At 66.2% G+C, this 16,982-nt stretch overlaps 1 protein-coding gene across 5 annotated transcripts in view; it reads left to right on the forward strand.

The window, feature by feature from the left end:
• Positions 1–16,982, forward strand: part of NAV1 (neuron navigator 1) — a 133,722-nt gene that overhangs the window by 35,055 nt on the left and 81,685 nt on the right. For 4 of the 5 annotated variants that reach the window (XM_037070563.1, XM_037070565.1, XM_037070567.1 and 1 more), the window contains exons 3-4: positions 1,754–1,857; positions 11,728–12,513. In XM_037070563.1, the coding sequence (XP_036926458.1) occupies positions 1,754–1,857; positions 11,728–12,513 (890 nt within the window). The remainder of the gene's footprint in view (positions 1–1,753; positions 1,858–11,727; positions 12,514–16,982) is intronic. The other variant, XM_037070568.1, reaches the window with a different exon arrangement.

Genomic DNA, 16,982 nt, shown 5'->3' on the forward strand with positions numbered 1-16,982 from the left:
TGTCCCGCATTTTGAATCCCGTCTTTGGGAGGGAGCGTCTAGGCATTAAATTGCTTCAGTTTTTCCATCATCCACCCGGCAGGTCCGCTGCCATAGGAGGAGTCTGGGCTTTGCCACAGGGCACAGGGCTTCCTCCTCCGAACATTTCAGAGCAGCCTGCGCAGAGTGGGTCCTGCGGACGGTGGGCCCTGTGCATTTCCACATCACACAGAGGTGCGAGCGTGTCGGGGTCTCTTCTGCCCCCAGGTCCGGCCCCTCTCAGGCCCTAGATTCGGGCCCTGGTTCAGGCAACGGGAGATTAGGACCACAGACACCCCAAGGCAGGGCAGGAAGGTGGGCAGGCGCCCAGCTCACCTTCGAGGCTTGGCACTGGCATCAGGGCAGCCCTGCCAAGGGCCAGTTTCACAGCCGGGGACGTGCCATCTGCGCCCGGGGAGCCACAGCCCTGCCGCTTTCGTGGAAACCTGCTCCCCACCCCCGCACCGCAGCCTCCACAAAGCTCCATCCTTCAGGACCTGCAGGGCCACTGGCTCCCCTGGGCCCGAGTCCTGCACCCATGGCGCCGTCCACACAGGAAGGGGGGGAGACGCGGGGCCTGGCCAGGGCTGGGGCGGTGCAGAGCCCACGGAGGTGGAGAGGTGTCAGCCACCCTCCACAGTGTCCCTGGAGGTGGAGGGTCAGCGGCCGGGGCCCTGAGTCGGGCCCTGGCGTTGTAACCACGGCAGCAGTAACCACGGCAGCAAGGGAGTCCTGTTTCTGACATGGGCCGTTGCCCCTGCTGCGGGTCAGATGAGCCCACTCTGTGCACACACACCGTCATCCAGCAAGACGCTCACGCTCCCTTCCGGCACGTCCTGTGCCTGTTGGCCAGCGGGTCCTCCCCCACTGCCGATGCCCAGGTCCCCTCCCATCGCTCCCCCTGGTCAGCTCCAGACCCGCAGATGGGTCTGGGCCTCGGGGCTCGTGGCTCCCACCTGTGATGACACACGAAGGCAGAAAGGGATCGCTCTGCGTCACCCGGCCAGTTGATGTCAGTGTGGCTGTCTGGGTGCCACAGAAGTAAAAACTGGAGAGGGAGCCCTGCCGGTAGTGGGGCCCCCTGGCCAGGCCCTGCCACCCCAGGACCAGATTCGCTTCCCCTCCCGCCTGCACAGCCCTCCCCACCCCTCCCGCCCAGCTGCCAAAGGGCCCATTTAGCTGGAGCCAGCCAGAGCCGCACGGCTCCGGAGCCCAGGGTAATTGCCTGTAATGAACGCTCGCCCAGCCTTTGTTCCTGGGAGCGGCCTGCTGGACCCGGAGCTCACTGTGCCCGGAGGCCCGCCCCCCTGCTGCCCCAACTGGCTGCCCGAGGCGTGAGTGGCCCGAGCTGAGCCTGCCCCTCCCTCCTCCTGGCCTCACCGCCTGGACGGTGCCGGGGCAGGGGGAGCCTGGGGGCTGGTGTCTCCCCACTCCCCGCTGTCACCTGCAGTCAGTGACCTCGGCTCAGAGGGAGCTCTTCCCTGGGTGAAGTGTGTGGCTATCATCCACACACAGCCCAGGTCCCCATGCTGCATGGGTCATGCACGTTTGTGGGGGTCTGTGCCCTTGGGGGAGCCTCCCTTCCTCCACCCGACTGTGTCCGGAGGAATCTCGCTGCCTCCCGGTGTGCGCACATGGTCCTGTGCCCGTCAGGGAGGCCCAGGCCCTGGGGGGCTTCCTCAGCCCCATAGAGAGGCATTGAGGCCACGAGTGACCACAGTTCTCTCTCCCACAGGTTGCAGACAGACCTTGAACCCAGGCCTCTGCCCCAGGGCAGCTGGGCCTTGGATGGCTACCCCACGCCCCCCAGCGGGACCGAGGATGGCTTCTCCTGCATGGGTGAGTGGTCCGGGAGAGGGACCCCCTCCTGGGGTGGGAGCCCAAGGTGCTCCTGCACTCGGGGGGCCTGTACTTCACTGCAGGGCGCCGGCCTTAGACACACTCTGAGCTTTGGCCAAGCTCGACTCAGCCTGGAGCCAGGCCTTCGGTCCAGGAGCACTTGAAGGTCAGGCCGGGAGGGTGTCCGGCAGGTGCCACGTTTACCCAAAGCTCAGGCTGTGGGAGCTGCCCGGGCGGTGACAGGGACCCACGCTGGGAGGGCAGAGCCGGCAGCAGGCAGAGCCCAGGTTGCTGCGCGGGCGTGGGCACCAGGCCCGCAGCCAGGGGCCCTCCTGCCCCCTGCTGGCCGCAGCTTCCTGCCCCGGCCCAGCTTCAACGGCCATGCCCTGGGGCATCCCGAGTCGCATCTGGTGCTCTGGTGCCGGCCGTGCTGGTAACTGGGCCTCAGGAACCGTTTGGCGAGACTTGCAGGGAAGAGCGATGTTCTGAAAGGGCGGAGGTTGCTGGGGTGTCGGCCTTCCCGCAACCTTAGAGAAATGCCTGGGGGACAGGTGGGATCCACACCGGGGTGGTGAGAGACACCCTCGCAGGGAGAAGCTCTGTCCTCCAGTTTGGCAGGAAAAGGGACGCTTGTCCAAGGGAAGGCATGACCTTGCTTTTGACAAATCCTCAACAGTCACGGCTCCAGCTCAGCGCCCTGCTCCAGGGGCAACGCAGGGCAGGGGACACAGGTGTCCTTGGACCCGGTGGGGTGTCATTCCTAACTTCGCTGTCCTCTGAGGGACTGCCCACTCGGCCTGGGGACTGGGCCCCCTGCGCCGTCTCCAGTGCAGCCCCCGCAGCTCCCAGATCAGAGTGCCCGCAGGCCTTGGGGAGGAAGGGCTGGGGGCGGGACCCGGCCCTGAAACAGCAACCCGGTCGCCTCCCACAAGAAGGAGCCTCTGGGGGGACTGGGGCATGACCGCGGGGACAAAAAGGAAGCCCAGCCTCACTGGCAGTGGGAAGCCATCCGATGAGAATGTGGTAACTGGGAAACTATGTCTCTATTTTTACATCCGCTGCTTCGTTAGCGGAATGGCTTCCGTATGGGAGCCACATGGCTGCAGCCCGCGGTCCCCGCTGAGCTGGCTCATGGTCGTGATGAACATCCGATGCGTGGGGCGACCCCAGGAGCCCCCCCAGACCCGTCAGCGGGCAGACCCCTCGCCAGCTCCACCTGAAAGCGCGCATGACCCTGAGGGGCAGAGTGCCGGGGCGCTGGGCGGTGGGCTTCCTCCGGGCTCCTGGGCGGGGTGTCCACGGGGCCGAGTGGGCTCTGGCACCGGCGGTCGTTGCGGTGACCTGTCCAGGCCAAGGATGCGCCGAGGCTCCATGACGGGTGGGAGGGGGGATCTGGGACCTGCCCGTGCTTGGAGTGGGCAGGGGGCTGTACTCTGTTNAAGCGCGCATGACCGTGAGGGGCAGAGTGCCGGGGCGCTGGGAGGTGGGCTTCCTCCGGGCTCCTGGGCGGGGTGTCCACGGGGCCGAGTGGGCTCTGGCACCGGCGGTCGTTGCGGTGACCTGTCCAGGCCAAGGATGCGCCGAGGCTCCATGACGGGTGGGAGGGGGGATCTGGGACCTGCCCGTGCTTGGAGTGGGCAGGGGGCTGTACTCTGTTGAGCCGCAGGAACACAGCCGAGAGCGGAGCCGAGGATGGCTCCCACGTATACCCCGTCCCCTGTGAACCTCACTCACTCATTCACTCACTCAGCAGACCATCGGGGAAGGTGTGCTGACCTTCCTGGAGGCGCACGTGGCGCGATGCAGTGCCCAGGCCGCCGTCAGACCTTCATCTGGGAGCCCAGGCGGCGGCCAGGCCCGTGCATCTGTGCCCACACGTGCGAGGCTGCACGCAGGGCGACTCGGAAAGGCCGCCCGGGACAGGCCCTTAATTGGTTCCACGCTGTGACCCATCTGAAGGAGCGCTGAGTGGACATGAATGAGGGGACTTGCCTCATCGGAACGCATGTCTCTGGGGACAGCAGAGGCCCCACGTGCCGAGCGGGGGTGGCGTGGAGCCTGCCCCCAGGCTGGGTTCGCTCCCTCACCCACGTGGCGTGGGCTCCACCTCTAAGCTGCAGTGGAGTGTTTCGAGTCTCGTGGCCTTGGGAGAGGGGACAGAGTCTTGCTTCTCAGGAAACGTGAGACCCCGGCGTGCCCTTGGCCAGGTAGAGCAAGCTCTGGCAGCTGTCCCAGCAGCAAGGGGGGCTTCTGGTGGGCCTGGGGCGGCGCCCAAGCACAGCGCTCTTCTGCGAGCCTCGGGCCAAGTCCGCGCTTGCCGGGCTGCGAGGGACTTGGCATCAAAGGATACAGGAAGCCACAGCTGTGACGAGGCCCACACGTCACCCTGTATGGAGACACCCCAAGCTCCACGTGACCCAGGGGTGATGACGACTGTCATTTACTGACCACCTACTACCTGCAGGGAGTCACATCCTCCTTAAGCGCCTGGCACAGCCCTTTGCAGATGTCGCTGTTGTTCGGGGGCAAGCGAGGAGACTGGGCTCAGAGAGGTGCTGGGGACACACAGCTGGGGGCCACGCGAGGGTTTCAGTCCAGGCTTGTCAGAAAGCCACGCTTGTCCAGCGTCACCCCCCGGCCCCATCTGCTGCCGGCACTCACCATGTCACCCTGTTAACTGTCCCAGCACAGCCTGGTCCCCCCAACCTCTGCCAAGTGCGGGGGAAGGAACTGGGTCAATGAGCCACAGCCCCCCGACCCAGCAGGCCTGGGATGTCACCACTGCTCTGTCCTCCCAAAGCTGTGTGAGTTCTTGCCGAGCTCACACTGTCTCGTCCCCTGCCCTCTGGGGACTCCCGGGCAGAGCCGCGCCTGCCTGTCCCAGCCATCGGGGCAGAGAGGACGCGCAGACAATGGACTGGGAAACAGGCCTCCCTCCGGGCTGATGGCGTTAGCCTGGTGTCCTCCAGGCTTGCTCGGGTCAGTGCCCATGAGGCAGTGCGCCGGTGCCTGGGGACCTGGTCGATGCACATAGTCACCGCCTGGGACCAAGTAGACTTCTGGGAGCTGGGACAGAGGTCAGATGAATCGGAAGACAGCAGCGGACAGCACCTTTAACCCTCCACATTGCAGACATTGGGACCCCCCGTCCTACGGTCAGGGGACCTGACCTCAGAAACCTCCTGGGCTGGAGTCAGGCTCACGGGGAGCTGGAGGCAATGAGCGTCAGGGTCAGGGTCAGGACCGGGGAGGGCAGAGGGACGCTGGGTCACCCGGCTCTCGAGTTCCTCCTGCCTGCGCCCAGGGACAGTCAGGCACGGGGATGTAAAGCGTCTGGTCAGGTGGGCAGAGGACTTCCAAGACCCCGCCAGGGAGGAGGAGCGGCCCTTGGCACCGTCTGGGAGCGGGCGAGACCCCCACACTCACTGCGTCCTTCCTGCCCGAGCCCCTGGATTCCGTGGGAGCGGGAAGCGCAGGGAGGGGGGCTCAGCATCTGGTGACGCAACCCGGCCGTGGGGACGGGAAGTTCCTGCCCCACGCTGAACGCCCACCCAGCCCGCCCGGGAGCGCTCTTCACATTTGCACGGTGTTTTTATATGCCCAGTAATTGCCAGTGATTATTCTATTAAAACCCACAGAGCTGCAGACTCACGGCACATACAGTTCAACGCCTTGGAGGAAACCCTGCGAAACCTCAGAAAGCACAGAGGTGCCGACTGAGAAAGTGAGGACAGCCACGCGCTGTTGGGGGAGGGGGGCAGGCACATTTCTCCAGGTGGCAAGCGGGCCAGGTGTCTGTCCCAGCTGGCTCAGGGTCAGGTGCCAGAGGTTCTTGCTCTTGCAGGTGCCTTTCTGCATTCGGCACCATGGAGCTGCCTCAGAGCTGGGGCGGCATGACGTCTCCCCGACACACACCGCGTATTTAATGGTTGGCCTCATGGACTCGCCAAATCCACGCGGAAGCCTGCAGGGCTGCCACCACCACCGGCTGGCCAGGCCAGGCTGCCTTGGGGTGGGGCCTCGAGGTTTTGTGCGCCGGGTGCTTGGGGTTCCTTGACTCAAAGTGACATGCTGAGGCTCATTACAACCAGGTCAGCTCTGCTCTAAGGCAGAACATTGCATGAGATTGTCTCTGAGCTTCCGCTCGGCACTGGGATGCGGTGACCTTAAAGTGACCGGCTCTGCAGGGATGTGGAGGGGCCGGGCTTGTGCCCACGTCGAAGTTCACTCCCCTACCCTGTCCGGAGGGTCCCCTTGCAGGCCCGCTGCTGCCCTGACACCAGCTCCCAGCGGGTCCACCTAAGGAAGGTGTGCCTGGAAGGCGCGGAGGGGCCCAAGCCAGAGACCCACTCCCCGTGGGAGGTCAGGGAGCCCTGTCCTGCGCCTCGTCCAAAAAAGAAAAGGGGGGAGACACCCAGAGCTCCTGCTAGGGGAGAGAGACCCCTTATACCAGCCTGCGGTCAGGACAGGAGCCGCAACCCAGCCCAGCCCTCAGTCAGGCCTCCCAGCCCAGGACCCTGGGTCACCGCCAAGGGGCCAGCTGCTGAAGGAGGGTCCCTCCTCGGCTGGAGGGAGCAGTCCCTCAGCCACGTGCCCTCTCCCTCGGGGGCCACTCAGCCCAGAGCACCGGCCCTGAAGAGAAGGGTTATGTCCCTCCCGGCCTCGGAGAGACTGGTCCTCCAGCGGGGCCACTGTCCTCAGACTCCAGGCCTGGTCTCTGTGCTCCAGCTTCACACCCTCGGGTGGGGGTCTGCTGGGTAGAGGCTGGGGGTGGGGGGCGCGGATGGGTCCAGCTCCCAGGGATGTAGGTTGTTGGCGGGCATCTCTCAGCACGTCCACCCTCCGGAAGCCGTCCTGGCTCCACTCCCGCCTCAGTTTGCCAAGCCTCCCGTTCCCCGGGACAGGCAGGCAGTTGGTCTCCTCTGAGCCCACACACCTCAGCTCCTGGCCCAGAAGAGAAGTCTCCAACCCTGGGCTCAGGGAGCCTCCAGGGACAGAGCCAGGCCCCACAGAGTCCTCAGGGACCAACGCCGTGCCAAGCAAAGGTGGTGGCTAGGCTGCGAAGAGGCTAGCGGATACATCAGGGAGGGCTTCCTGGATGAGGTGTGAGCGGCTTCTTGGATGAGAGCAGCGGCCTCTGTGGTGGAACACTGCATCCACCGGCCCCTTTTCTCCCCTAGGTGGCAGGGAGGGTGGGCCCGAGTTCCAACTGGGGTGGCCCCTGGTGCCGGGGACCCCAAGGACACCTTGCCTACACCTGCCCCTGCCTCCCAGAGGTGGGGCAGAACTCTGCCCAACCTCTGAGCAGAGCAGACCTCCCCCAGATGGAGGGAGGAGGGGGTCTGGGGTTCAATGTGTGCAGGGGTCCTTCCCCTGAAGGCCTGTGGCACAGACCGCCGTGCGCTGGCTGCACTGTGTTCCTGAGAGCCCCACTGTGCGCAGACAGCTGGGAGGGGGTTGGAGGAACAGCCCATCCTCAGCGGACCAGCCAGTGGCAGAAACACAACCAGTGAACAAAGAGAGTTGGCTGCAGGTGCTCGGCAGGTGTCTGAGGGCCCTTGGGGACGGTGTGGGGTCAGGGGCGGTGTCCGGAGGACCCAGCAGCAAAGCCAGCTCCCCCCCCACACACACACACACACAGTCGCCCAGCAGAGTCTCCACGCCTCGCTCCCTCCCACGCAGCCACCTCGGCTCCGGCAGCGAATCTGACAATAGTCACAGTTCTGCAGATGCGGCCAGGGCCCGACTGTCCTCCCTGCCACCAGCGTCCCCACCCAGCTCCAAGTCTCCCCCAGCCACCTGCCCACGGCCCGCCCACAGACCCCGCCTGCTCCAAGGTTACCGTGCAAGGTCAACCTCCCAAGGTCAACCGGGTGGGGCAGCCCTGCCCTCCTCCCACCTCCTCCTCCTCTCTCCCCACCCCCAGCCACCCCACCCAAACCAGTGGGCAGAGCCCCGACCCTCCTCCCACCAGATGACCGGCCTCCCCCACGAAGTCCCAGGGTGAGACAGGGCCACCTCGCCGCGTCTCTCCTTGGCTCTGAGCCTGTGCCTTCATTCCTCATCCTGGTTTAGGTTGTTGCTCAGCACATGGGGTCCAGCCACGCAGGGCTCCCATCACAGGAAGGGGAGCAGGGGGGAGGGGCAGAGTTGGGGGAGCGGGGGGGTGGTGGTGGTGGGGACTGGCATGACTCTGAAGCCTCCTCTTTCCCCTCCCCTTCCTTTGGGAGCCCAGCAGGACCTAGTGCCCTCAGTAGGCCACCCAGCACCCCCTCCCTGCCCCTTGTCACGTGGCTCCTCTTGACCAGGCAGCCTCTCTCTGTGGGGGACCCTTCGCAGCCTGTCTGTCTGGGAGCGGGAGGGGCTCAGAGCTGGGTTTGGGCATGGGGTGGCAGGGGAGGCCCCCTCCTCTTAGAACTCACTCCAGGAGACCTGCCATACACAGTGGCCTTAGGGACCGGCCCTGGGAGTGGCCCTCGCCACAGCCGCAGAGCCTCCCTCTGCAGGAGGGCATGGTGGGAAACTCAGGGGAAGTGGGAGGAGTGAGAAAGAGGTTGCCCTAGGGAGTGTCTGACAGTTCCAGCACGCCAAGGGGCCAGTGTAAAGGGATCGGCCACCACATGGCCATAGTAAGACCCTTTAAAGGGTGACTGGGGAAGGGGGCCAGAGCGAGGACTGACTCTCAAGGGATCCCCGCTGAGTGAGCTCACCGATGAGTGGGCTCACCGATGAATCAGCCTGGCAGGTGTTTCTGCGGAATACGCTGACAGGCAGCCATGAGTTCAGAAGCACATGTGGGTTCGGAGGGCCTGGCAGGCAGGGGACCGTGCCGCTTGCCTCGAAGAGGCGGGGTTTCAGTGGCTGCTTCCTGGAGGGAAGGGAAGGACTGTGGCTTGGGGGGCTGTTCCTGGAGAGCAGGTATGCAGGAGCAAGAGGAAGGGTAAGGAGAGGAGGTGGGGGAGTCAGGTCACCAGGGGGCGAGGAAGGTCGCGTCCCCAGGCGTCCAGCGACGTGAGGTGCCAGTGAACAGAGTGACAAGTGGGACTGTGTTTTGTGCCGTCCCAGGGATGAGTGTGACAGGACCTACAACTGTGGGTGCCAGAGACAGGGTGGGGGGTGTGCCGAGGTGACCCCAGAGAGAGAGCACCGGCTCCGCCTACAGCTGGATGCGCGGGTGGGATGCAGGGGTAGGCCAGGCCTTGCGTCCGGAGGGCACCGGTTCACGCCTCCTTGTCTGGCAGGGGAGATGGATTCGTGTGCAGAAAAGGCCACGCACACAGAAAACGAACAGGAACCCCCACCGCGGCGGGTCGGAGAGCACGCGCCCCCAGACTCTGGAGTGGCTCCTTTCAGGAAAGGGGACCCTCCCTCGTGACTGGGTCATGCATGTCTCAGGCTCATTGGAGAGTGGCCAGGGGCCAGGGGGAGGAGTTTGCAAGTGGCCTTGACCTCATGGAAGGGGGAGGGTGTGGTGGCCCAGAGAGGATGTCTCAGGATTGGCCTCGTCCTTGGGACATCCCTGCTGTGCCCAGGTCAGGTCTGGCATGGCGCCGCTTCAGTCCCTTTAACCAGATCCTACGGCCTGTCCTTTGCTGTCACAAACCCTGGCTCTGCTGGGAGCTTCGGAAGGGCTGGACCCAGGCCCCGGGGCCACGCCACCCCACGCCCTCAGGTACAGGACCTCTCAGCCAACTCCTGCTCTCAGCTCTTTCCCTCTGAACCCTGGAGGTGCTGACGGTGCGGGGCCGGCCTACCGGCCGCCTGCCCTGCTCTCCGTCTGACCCTGGCTGTGACCGCACCGCAGCCCAGGGACCAGCCCCACTCCCCCCACCCTGCGTGCCCGAGGCTCGCTCTTGTCCTGGCACCCGGTGCGCGCACACCTGCGTGTGTCTCACCTGTGATGAACGTGTGGGCCTGTGTGATGCCGCTTTGCCCCAGGGACAGGGCTCTTCCTTCCCCGCGTCTTCCTCATCTGTCTGGTCGCATGCCTGGCCACACACTGACCCCCGAGGACACGATCTGGGTCCCTGAGGCCCGGCCAGCGGGTCTGCGCTTCTTACCAAATCCCCCTCTGCCGGAGACCCCCGTGTGCCCAGCACTGCGGGCTGCTCTGCTGGGGTCCCTGTACCTGGAGGGGTCGCGGCCTCTCGGCCCAGCCCTGGGGTCACTGAAGGCGGGATCCTGAGGTGCGCCGGGGGCAGGCAAGGTCCACTTCTAGTGTCCAGCAGCCGGGCCTCCGAGTCCATACAACCCCCCAGCTGCAGCACAGACCCGTGCAAGGTGTGGAGACCCCGTCCCGCCTGTGGACAGCTCCAGGGCTGGGGCAGGGGGGAGACAGACGCACGCACACGGGCCCTGGTGTGAGGGCAACGCAGTGCCAGGAGAGGCCGTGAATCGTGACACGCAGGCACACAGCCTCTTCAGGTGCTGGGTGAAGGGAAGAGGGAGCCAGAGTGGGCGGCCTGGGCTGGGCGGGCAGACAGCCTGAGGACCCGTGCTGGCTGGCGGAGGGCCGGAGGGGTGTTAGCCTTGGGGCTGCCCCTCCTGGAGCAAGCTCTGCCTTCAGAGACACCCTCAGGTGTCTCAGCCTCTTTCTTGCCTGAGGACCCCCTGCTCGGGCAACTCGGCCCTGACGAGAGACCACAGAAGGGTGGGCAGTGTCCCCTACTGAGGGACAGCCCCAGCCAACCTGCTGCCTCTGTCCACCCCCCCCATCTGCCCCTACCCCATCCCCAGGCCCAGGGGCAGCCTCTCTTTAGCTCTGGCAGGCAAGGAACCCGTGCTGGGCCTTGCCCGAAGCCCCTGGGGTGGGCCCTGCACTTCACCTCTGCCGAGTCCTTCCTCTGGTTCGACCTGCATCACCGCCCCTGGGAGAAAAGGCGGAGAGCCAGGGTGGGGGGCCGTGCAGTGACTTTGACAAGGTCACGCAGCCAATTACAATGGGCGCCCCAAATCCTGACCCCAAGAATTACCCTTTTCCTTCAGTGCGCCAACCCCTCCCCAGTCCCCCACGACGCCCCGGTTCCAAGCCCCCTCGGGAGGGCAGCCTGGTGCCTCAGAGGCTGAGCCAGGTGGGGCCGGGAGCCTCCTGGGGAAACCAGGAGGTTTGGAGAACATGCCACCTGGATGCTCCTCCCCAACCCCTCCCAGCAGCCGACCAGGCCCCGGGAGCCCACCCTGGCTTCGTGGGAGCTGCTGTCTCAGTGTTTCTACCTGTGCCCTCCCATCTCCGCCCCAGATCCTCCCCACCCTCGCCAGGCTCTGTGGGGGCCCACTGCCTTTGCTCCCAAAGCCAGCAGAAAAACCGATGCATCCGTCACCTCTGCCCACCCCGCTCCGGGTACCCCAACTCATCCGCCCCTGCATCTCGGCTGCAAACACCACCCCCTCTAAGCCAGAAATAGACACAGCTCTCGCCCCCACCCCTCCCTGCGCGCACTCCTCCCCTGCCTGGTTGCACCGCCTCCCCTCTCTCCTCCCTCCCTCCCTCCGAGCCGCTGCCGCAGCCCCGGCTCCAGCGGGCGAGCGGAGAGGGCGCTACCGCCGAAGGCCCCAGGACCCCGGGGCGGGGGGCAGGCTTCGGGGCTTCCATTCTTCCTTTGGTTGATTTTTACATTTTAATTTGTATTTCCCCGCCCGCCCCTTTTTCTCCACCCCCTCCCCTCCGCTCCACGTTTCCTCTCTCTTTCCTTTCCCTGGCTTCCTTCCTTGCGTGTCTTCTGCGCCCCCCGGCTGGGCTTGGCTTGCCTCCCTCCCTCCGCCCTCCGCCCTCCCCCTTCCTCTCCCTTCTTCCTCGGTTTCTTCCGTCCTTTCTCTCCCCTCCCCTCCCCCGCCTCCCCCTCCCTGCGCTCCCCCGCCCGGTGCCTGCAGACGCGCGGATCGTCCCTGCGCTCCTCGAGGGCAGAATGCTGGGCAGCAGCGTCAAGAGCGCGCAGCCTGAGGTGGAGCTGCACGGCTGCGGCGACGAGGGCGCGGACGAGCCGCGGGGCGCGGGGAGGACGGCAGCGGCGGACGGCAGAGGCATGCTACCCAAGCGCGCCAAGGCGCCCGGCAGCGGCGGCGGCATGGCCAAGGCCGGTGCGGCGGAGCTGAAGGTCTTCAAGTCCGGCAGCGTGGATGGCCGAGTCCCCGGCGGGCCGCCCGCCTCCAACCTGCGCAAGCAGAAGTCGCTCACCAACCTGTCGTTCCTCACGGACTCCGAGAAGAAGCTGCAGCTGTACGAGCCCGAGTGGAGCGACGACATGGCCAAGGCGCCCAAGGGCTTGGGCGAGGCGGGGTCCAAGGGCCGAGAGGGCCCGCTGATGTCGAAGACGCTGTCCAAGTCGGAGCACTCGCTCTTCCAGGCCAAGGGCAGCCCGGCCGGCAGTGCCAAGACCCCCCTGGCTCCGCTGGCGCCCAGCCTGGGAAAGCCCAGCCGGATCCCGCGCGGCCCCTACGCCGAGGTCAAGCCGCTCAGCAAGGCTCCGGAGGCGGCCGTCAGCGACGACGGCAAGTCGGATGACGAGCTGCTCTCCAGCAAGGCCAAGGCGCAGAAGGGCTCCGGGCCGGTGCCCCCCGCCAAGGGCCAGGAGGAGCGCGCCTTCCTCAAGGTGGACCCCGAGCTGGTGGTGACGGTGCTGGGGGACCTAGAGCAGCTTCTCTTCAGCCAGATGCTCGGTGAGTCCTGCCGCCGCCCCCCACCCCCGCTTGTCCTTTCTCCTTTCTCCCAGCCAGCTGCAAGGGAAGGTGTGGGGAAAGCGCCCCCCGCCCCGCCCCACGTCGGGCTCTCCAGGTCGGCGGTGAGAGGGCGCTGCGCCCAGATGCGCGAGGTTGAAGTGCACCTCCTCACGAATGTCCCCAGCAGGAAGCCCTGCTGTCGCCCGCCTGGGGTGAGGCCGCACAATGCGGCGCAGCGCCGCTGATGTTCAGAAACGGAGCCTCTTAGCTCCTTCCTCCAGTCTGAAACCCCAGAATCCTAACGCGGCCGAAGGGGGGCCGATGGCGGTGCCGCGGTGCCGCGGGCTGCACCCTCTCAGCGCATCCAGCATTGCTGGGGGGCGGGGGGGGCGGAGCGGGGTCCCGGGGACACGTGTGCGGGAAGCAGATGTGAGGCCGCCGGCCCCGAGCAGAGCTGAGGCCCCACTTCCTCTGTGGGTCCCCGGTGGGAACTCGGGTCGGATATCCCGGGCGTGAGGCTCTGGCAAGGGGACGCGCCTGGGGCCGCAGGGGCGGCGCGCAGGCAGCCGCGCGCATCTGGATGCGCATCCCATCCCTCCGTCCGGATCCGGCCCGGACCCCAGCCCCCGGATTTTAGAGAGCGTGGAGAGGTCCGGGCTTTCGCCCGAGCCTCCTGGTTGACTGGGCAGCTGGCGCCCTGGGGCCGAGGGGAGCCGAGCCGCGGGAAGGGAGGAACAAAGCTTGCTCTGCCAGAGGAAGCCCAGAGAGCGGCTCCATTGTTCTCCGAGCCTGGCGTCTGTGCAGACAACCCGAGCGGCCCCGGAACTGCTCCCGGGCCGGCTTGCCCGGGTCCCCGACCGGGAGAGGATAGACGGTGCCGCGCAGGACGCGAGGCCGCGGTGCTTCGGGAGCCCGCACGGCCGCGCTGAGGCCGCGGGAGGACGGCGCCGGCCTGGGGCCTGCGGGGCCAGGGTGGCTCCGCGGACTTGTCGCGGTGGTTGGGATGTGGGTTCTGGGCGCCGGGGACAGAGCTGCCCGGGTACCAGGCTGGTGCCCGCCCCGCGGGGGCTGGGAAGGGGCGTGTCCGCGCGCGGGGGCGGGGCTGCGTCCGAGTGACCGGCTGGCAGAGGCGGAGGGGCCGGCCTGCAGAGGTTGCCCGGAGGCCCGTGGGCCCTGCCGCAGTCCCCCAGGAGCCCCGACCCCCGTTCGGGCCGGGGGCGAGGATGCGGAGGCTCGCTGGGGAGGCGGCCCGTGTTCTTGGCAGGGACGAGCAGGGCTGGGGTTGCGGGTGCAGATGCCGACCAGTGACCTCTGTGGTGTGCCAGCCTGTGCCCAGGGCTGCTAGGGGGTGAGACAGACAAGAGCAAAGAGAACCTTCCGCCTGGAGCACGCCCGGGGAGGAAAGGAGAGGGGTCGCCTGATGGAGCGGGTTGGGCTGAGAGGCCTGCCCTGGGCCTGGGTCAGGGGGTGACCCCTGAACCGCGGCCAGGCTTGGGGAGGGGGCACCAGGTGAATGGGAGTGGGGGCAGGCAGAGGAGAGGAAAGCACGGGGCTGATGGGGTGCAGGGGGTGTGAGAGACTCAGCAGCACAGAGGGCACACGGTGTTTTCAAGGTCAAGGCTGTGCTGCTTTGGGATGAAGGAGCCGATCCCGGCTGCCCCCAGGCAGGAAGGTCCCAGCTGCCCCAGCACCTGGCTGCCTGGACCAGGCCTCCTTAGTGGCTTCTCAAGAGGCAGCAGCCCCAGACACCCTGACAAATGGCCCTCAGGCTGCTCAGCATTGTCACCCCTCAGAGCCCACCCTCAGGGCCTCTCAGCAGACCGGAAGGCGAGGAGGGAGCGTGCCCTCCTGCTCCCCGGGGGCAGGAGGCAGGTCAGCAGCTGCCGGGGCTGGAGACTCCACTGTGGTCGGTCCTGGTGGAAGGCAGACTCCTCCGTCCCGCTCTCCCAAGGAGGCCAGTCTGAGCCTGGGGCCTTCCCCAGACCACCAGCCCTGCCCTGGGGACCCTCTCAGAGGATGAGCTCTGGTGGGGCCAGAGGGCTGGGAAGTCTGACAAGCTTGCTGTCCTGTCCGCAGCCCTGAGGACCCCAGGCGGGTGGGGGTGGAGGGCAGCCTGGTGGGTGGTGGGCGGTAGGCGCACCCTGGTACCGTCTCAACCCCGAGAAGCTGCCGAGACCCAGTTTCTGACGGAGGGGGTGAGGCAGCTCCAAGTAAGAGCCTTTCTGGAAGGAAAGGGAACAGCTGAAACCTGATCGCCCCTCCCCGAAATCAGCTGGGGCCCAGATGGCCCTGCCGGCGGCCTGCCCCGCCCCCACCTCGGAGCTGCCAGATCTCCACGGTCCCAGTGGAGCACCCCCAGAGGAACCCCAGAGATGCGGGGGCTGAGGATGGCCGCCCAAGGGCGCGGCCCATCCCAGGCAGCAGAGGCCTCTGGGCCCAGGGCCGACGGTGCATCAGGCCCTGGTCCTGGGCCCGGGGCAGCGTCCACTGCGATGCCCAGTGTCCCCATTGTGACTGGGAGAGACCCTGCCCTGGCCCCTCCTCACTGACAGGGCTTGGGGATCAGGGCAGAGGAGGTGGCCAGACCTCAGAGCTGCCCCAGGTCACTGGAGGAGAGCCGTTCCTAGTCCACTCCAGCCAGGGCCACCATCCCTGCCTCCTCGACCCGGGGCCAAGAACCCCAACTCCCATCTCTCAGCTCCCTAAACATTTCTCCTCTAACCTCCCAGGAAAAGGGGCGAAGGGGGCAGTGAGGCAACCTCAGGTCAGGGTATAAAGGCAGCCCCAGGTCAGGGTATAAAGGGATGTTGGTGCCACATCCTCACCCAGCCTCTAGGTGTCAGCCTCTAGGCCAGGGGTTGCTGTGGCAACAGCCAGACCCTCTGAGGAGCCAGGCAGGTCTGGTCTCTCAGCCTGCTGGTGGGTGTGGGTTTGGGGGATGCGCGTGAGGGCGGATCGACCCTGTGGAGGGAGTCCTGGGACGTGGGGAGGAGGGGAGGGGAGTCACAGGTTCGAAAGCAGCTTTTTCTTTCCGTTCCCTGTCCTGGCGGGTGGCCGGGGTGGTCGTGGGGTCGCTGATGCTCAGACAGACAGGTGAGGTGTGCAGGCTCCCCCGCCCCCGCACCCTCAGGTCAGACACTCCGCACCTCCTACCATGAGATGCCTCCTCTGGGGTCCCCGAGACCAAGCAGGAGAGTGGGGCTCACTGCTCACTTCCCACCCACCCCAGCCCCCCTGCAGAAGCTGGAGGACCTTTGTAGAAGCCAGGCTGATGGCAGGGGCGGTAGATGTGGGCCTGGGTGTGCACATAGGAACCGCCTCCAGCCCTTCGTGCTGTGAGGCGTCCCCGAGTCTGAAGCCTGGCTCCAAGGGGAACACGTGTTTTCTCAGCATGTTCGGGAAGTTGCTTCCCAGGCTCAGTGTCCAGCAGGGGCCAGGCCCAGGTCCTGCCCCTGCCAGTGGGCGGAGCCTCCTTCAGACCCATGAGCCGAAGCCGCTCCCCTGTCACTGCAGCAGTGGGGACCCTGCTTCCCAGGGGAGTCGTGGCTGGGTGAGGGGGTGCTGGGCAGGGAGACGCACAGGGAGACGGTGCAGGTGGCACAGGAGAGCCCAGGGCATTTCTGTGAACCAGCCTGGGGAGGGCCGGGGCTGGACAGGGACCGGTTGGGCAGCAGGGCCAAGTCCCCTGAAATCCCGGGCTGTTTTCCGACACCTTTCTCCTGTTCCACATATGTCACTCCCCCCCACACACACATCTGAAACTGTCACTGCATCTGACCTGCCCCAACCCTGGGGCACCAGCACCTGACACGTTCTTTCTGCTTGTCTCCAGCATTGCCCCTCCCCTCACCTGTCCCTCTGCACACGCCCCAGCACCTCATGGCCTCTGACCCCAGGGGAGGCAGGTGCAGGTGGGGCTCAGCGGGAGAGAGCCCAGAGGGGGCATTCCTGCAGGTCAGCACCCCACCATCCCCTCAGCCTCGGGTGGCGGTGTCTCCAGTGCAGCCCAATGGTGAGCCCGCCCTTCCTCTGAGCAGAACGAACCGCCCCTCACCCATCCCCAGCGTCTCATGGAGTGCAGAATGGCTGAGCCGCCCACCAGAGCCAGAATGAATCTGTGGGTGTTCTGTTTACATGCTCCTAGTGACAGTGCGCTCACTACCTTATTTTCCTGGAAAGCGCTCCTTGTTGGAAAGCCGGGAGCACAGACGCTTTCTCCTGAAAGTCTCCGCCTGTGGTCCAAACCTGCTACCTCTCACAAACCCCCTTTCCTGTGCTAGAGGCCAGACCCCTGTCTGTTTCTTGCCCCATCTTTTCTTTTGAAGTAAGATGTTGAAAGCAGGAGCCAGACCTGTTCCTCCCCTACCCCTGTTCCTGGGTCTGGTCTTGCCCAGCCCCCACCTGGACCCCCGCCCCTCCTCCTAACGTCTGCACCCCAGCGCCTGGCTGAGATGCCTCCTGGCCCAGCC

The sequence above is a fragment of the Sturnira hondurensis genome, unplaced genomic scaffold (assembly GCF_014824575.4).
Source record: "Sturnira hondurensis isolate 20B ecotype Veracruz unplaced genomic scaffold, ASM1482457v3 Scaffold0018805, whole genome shotgun sequence".
Taxonomy (NCBI): domain Eukaryota; kingdom Metazoa; phylum Chordata; class Mammalia; order Chiroptera; family Phyllostomidae; genus Sturnira; species Sturnira hondurensis.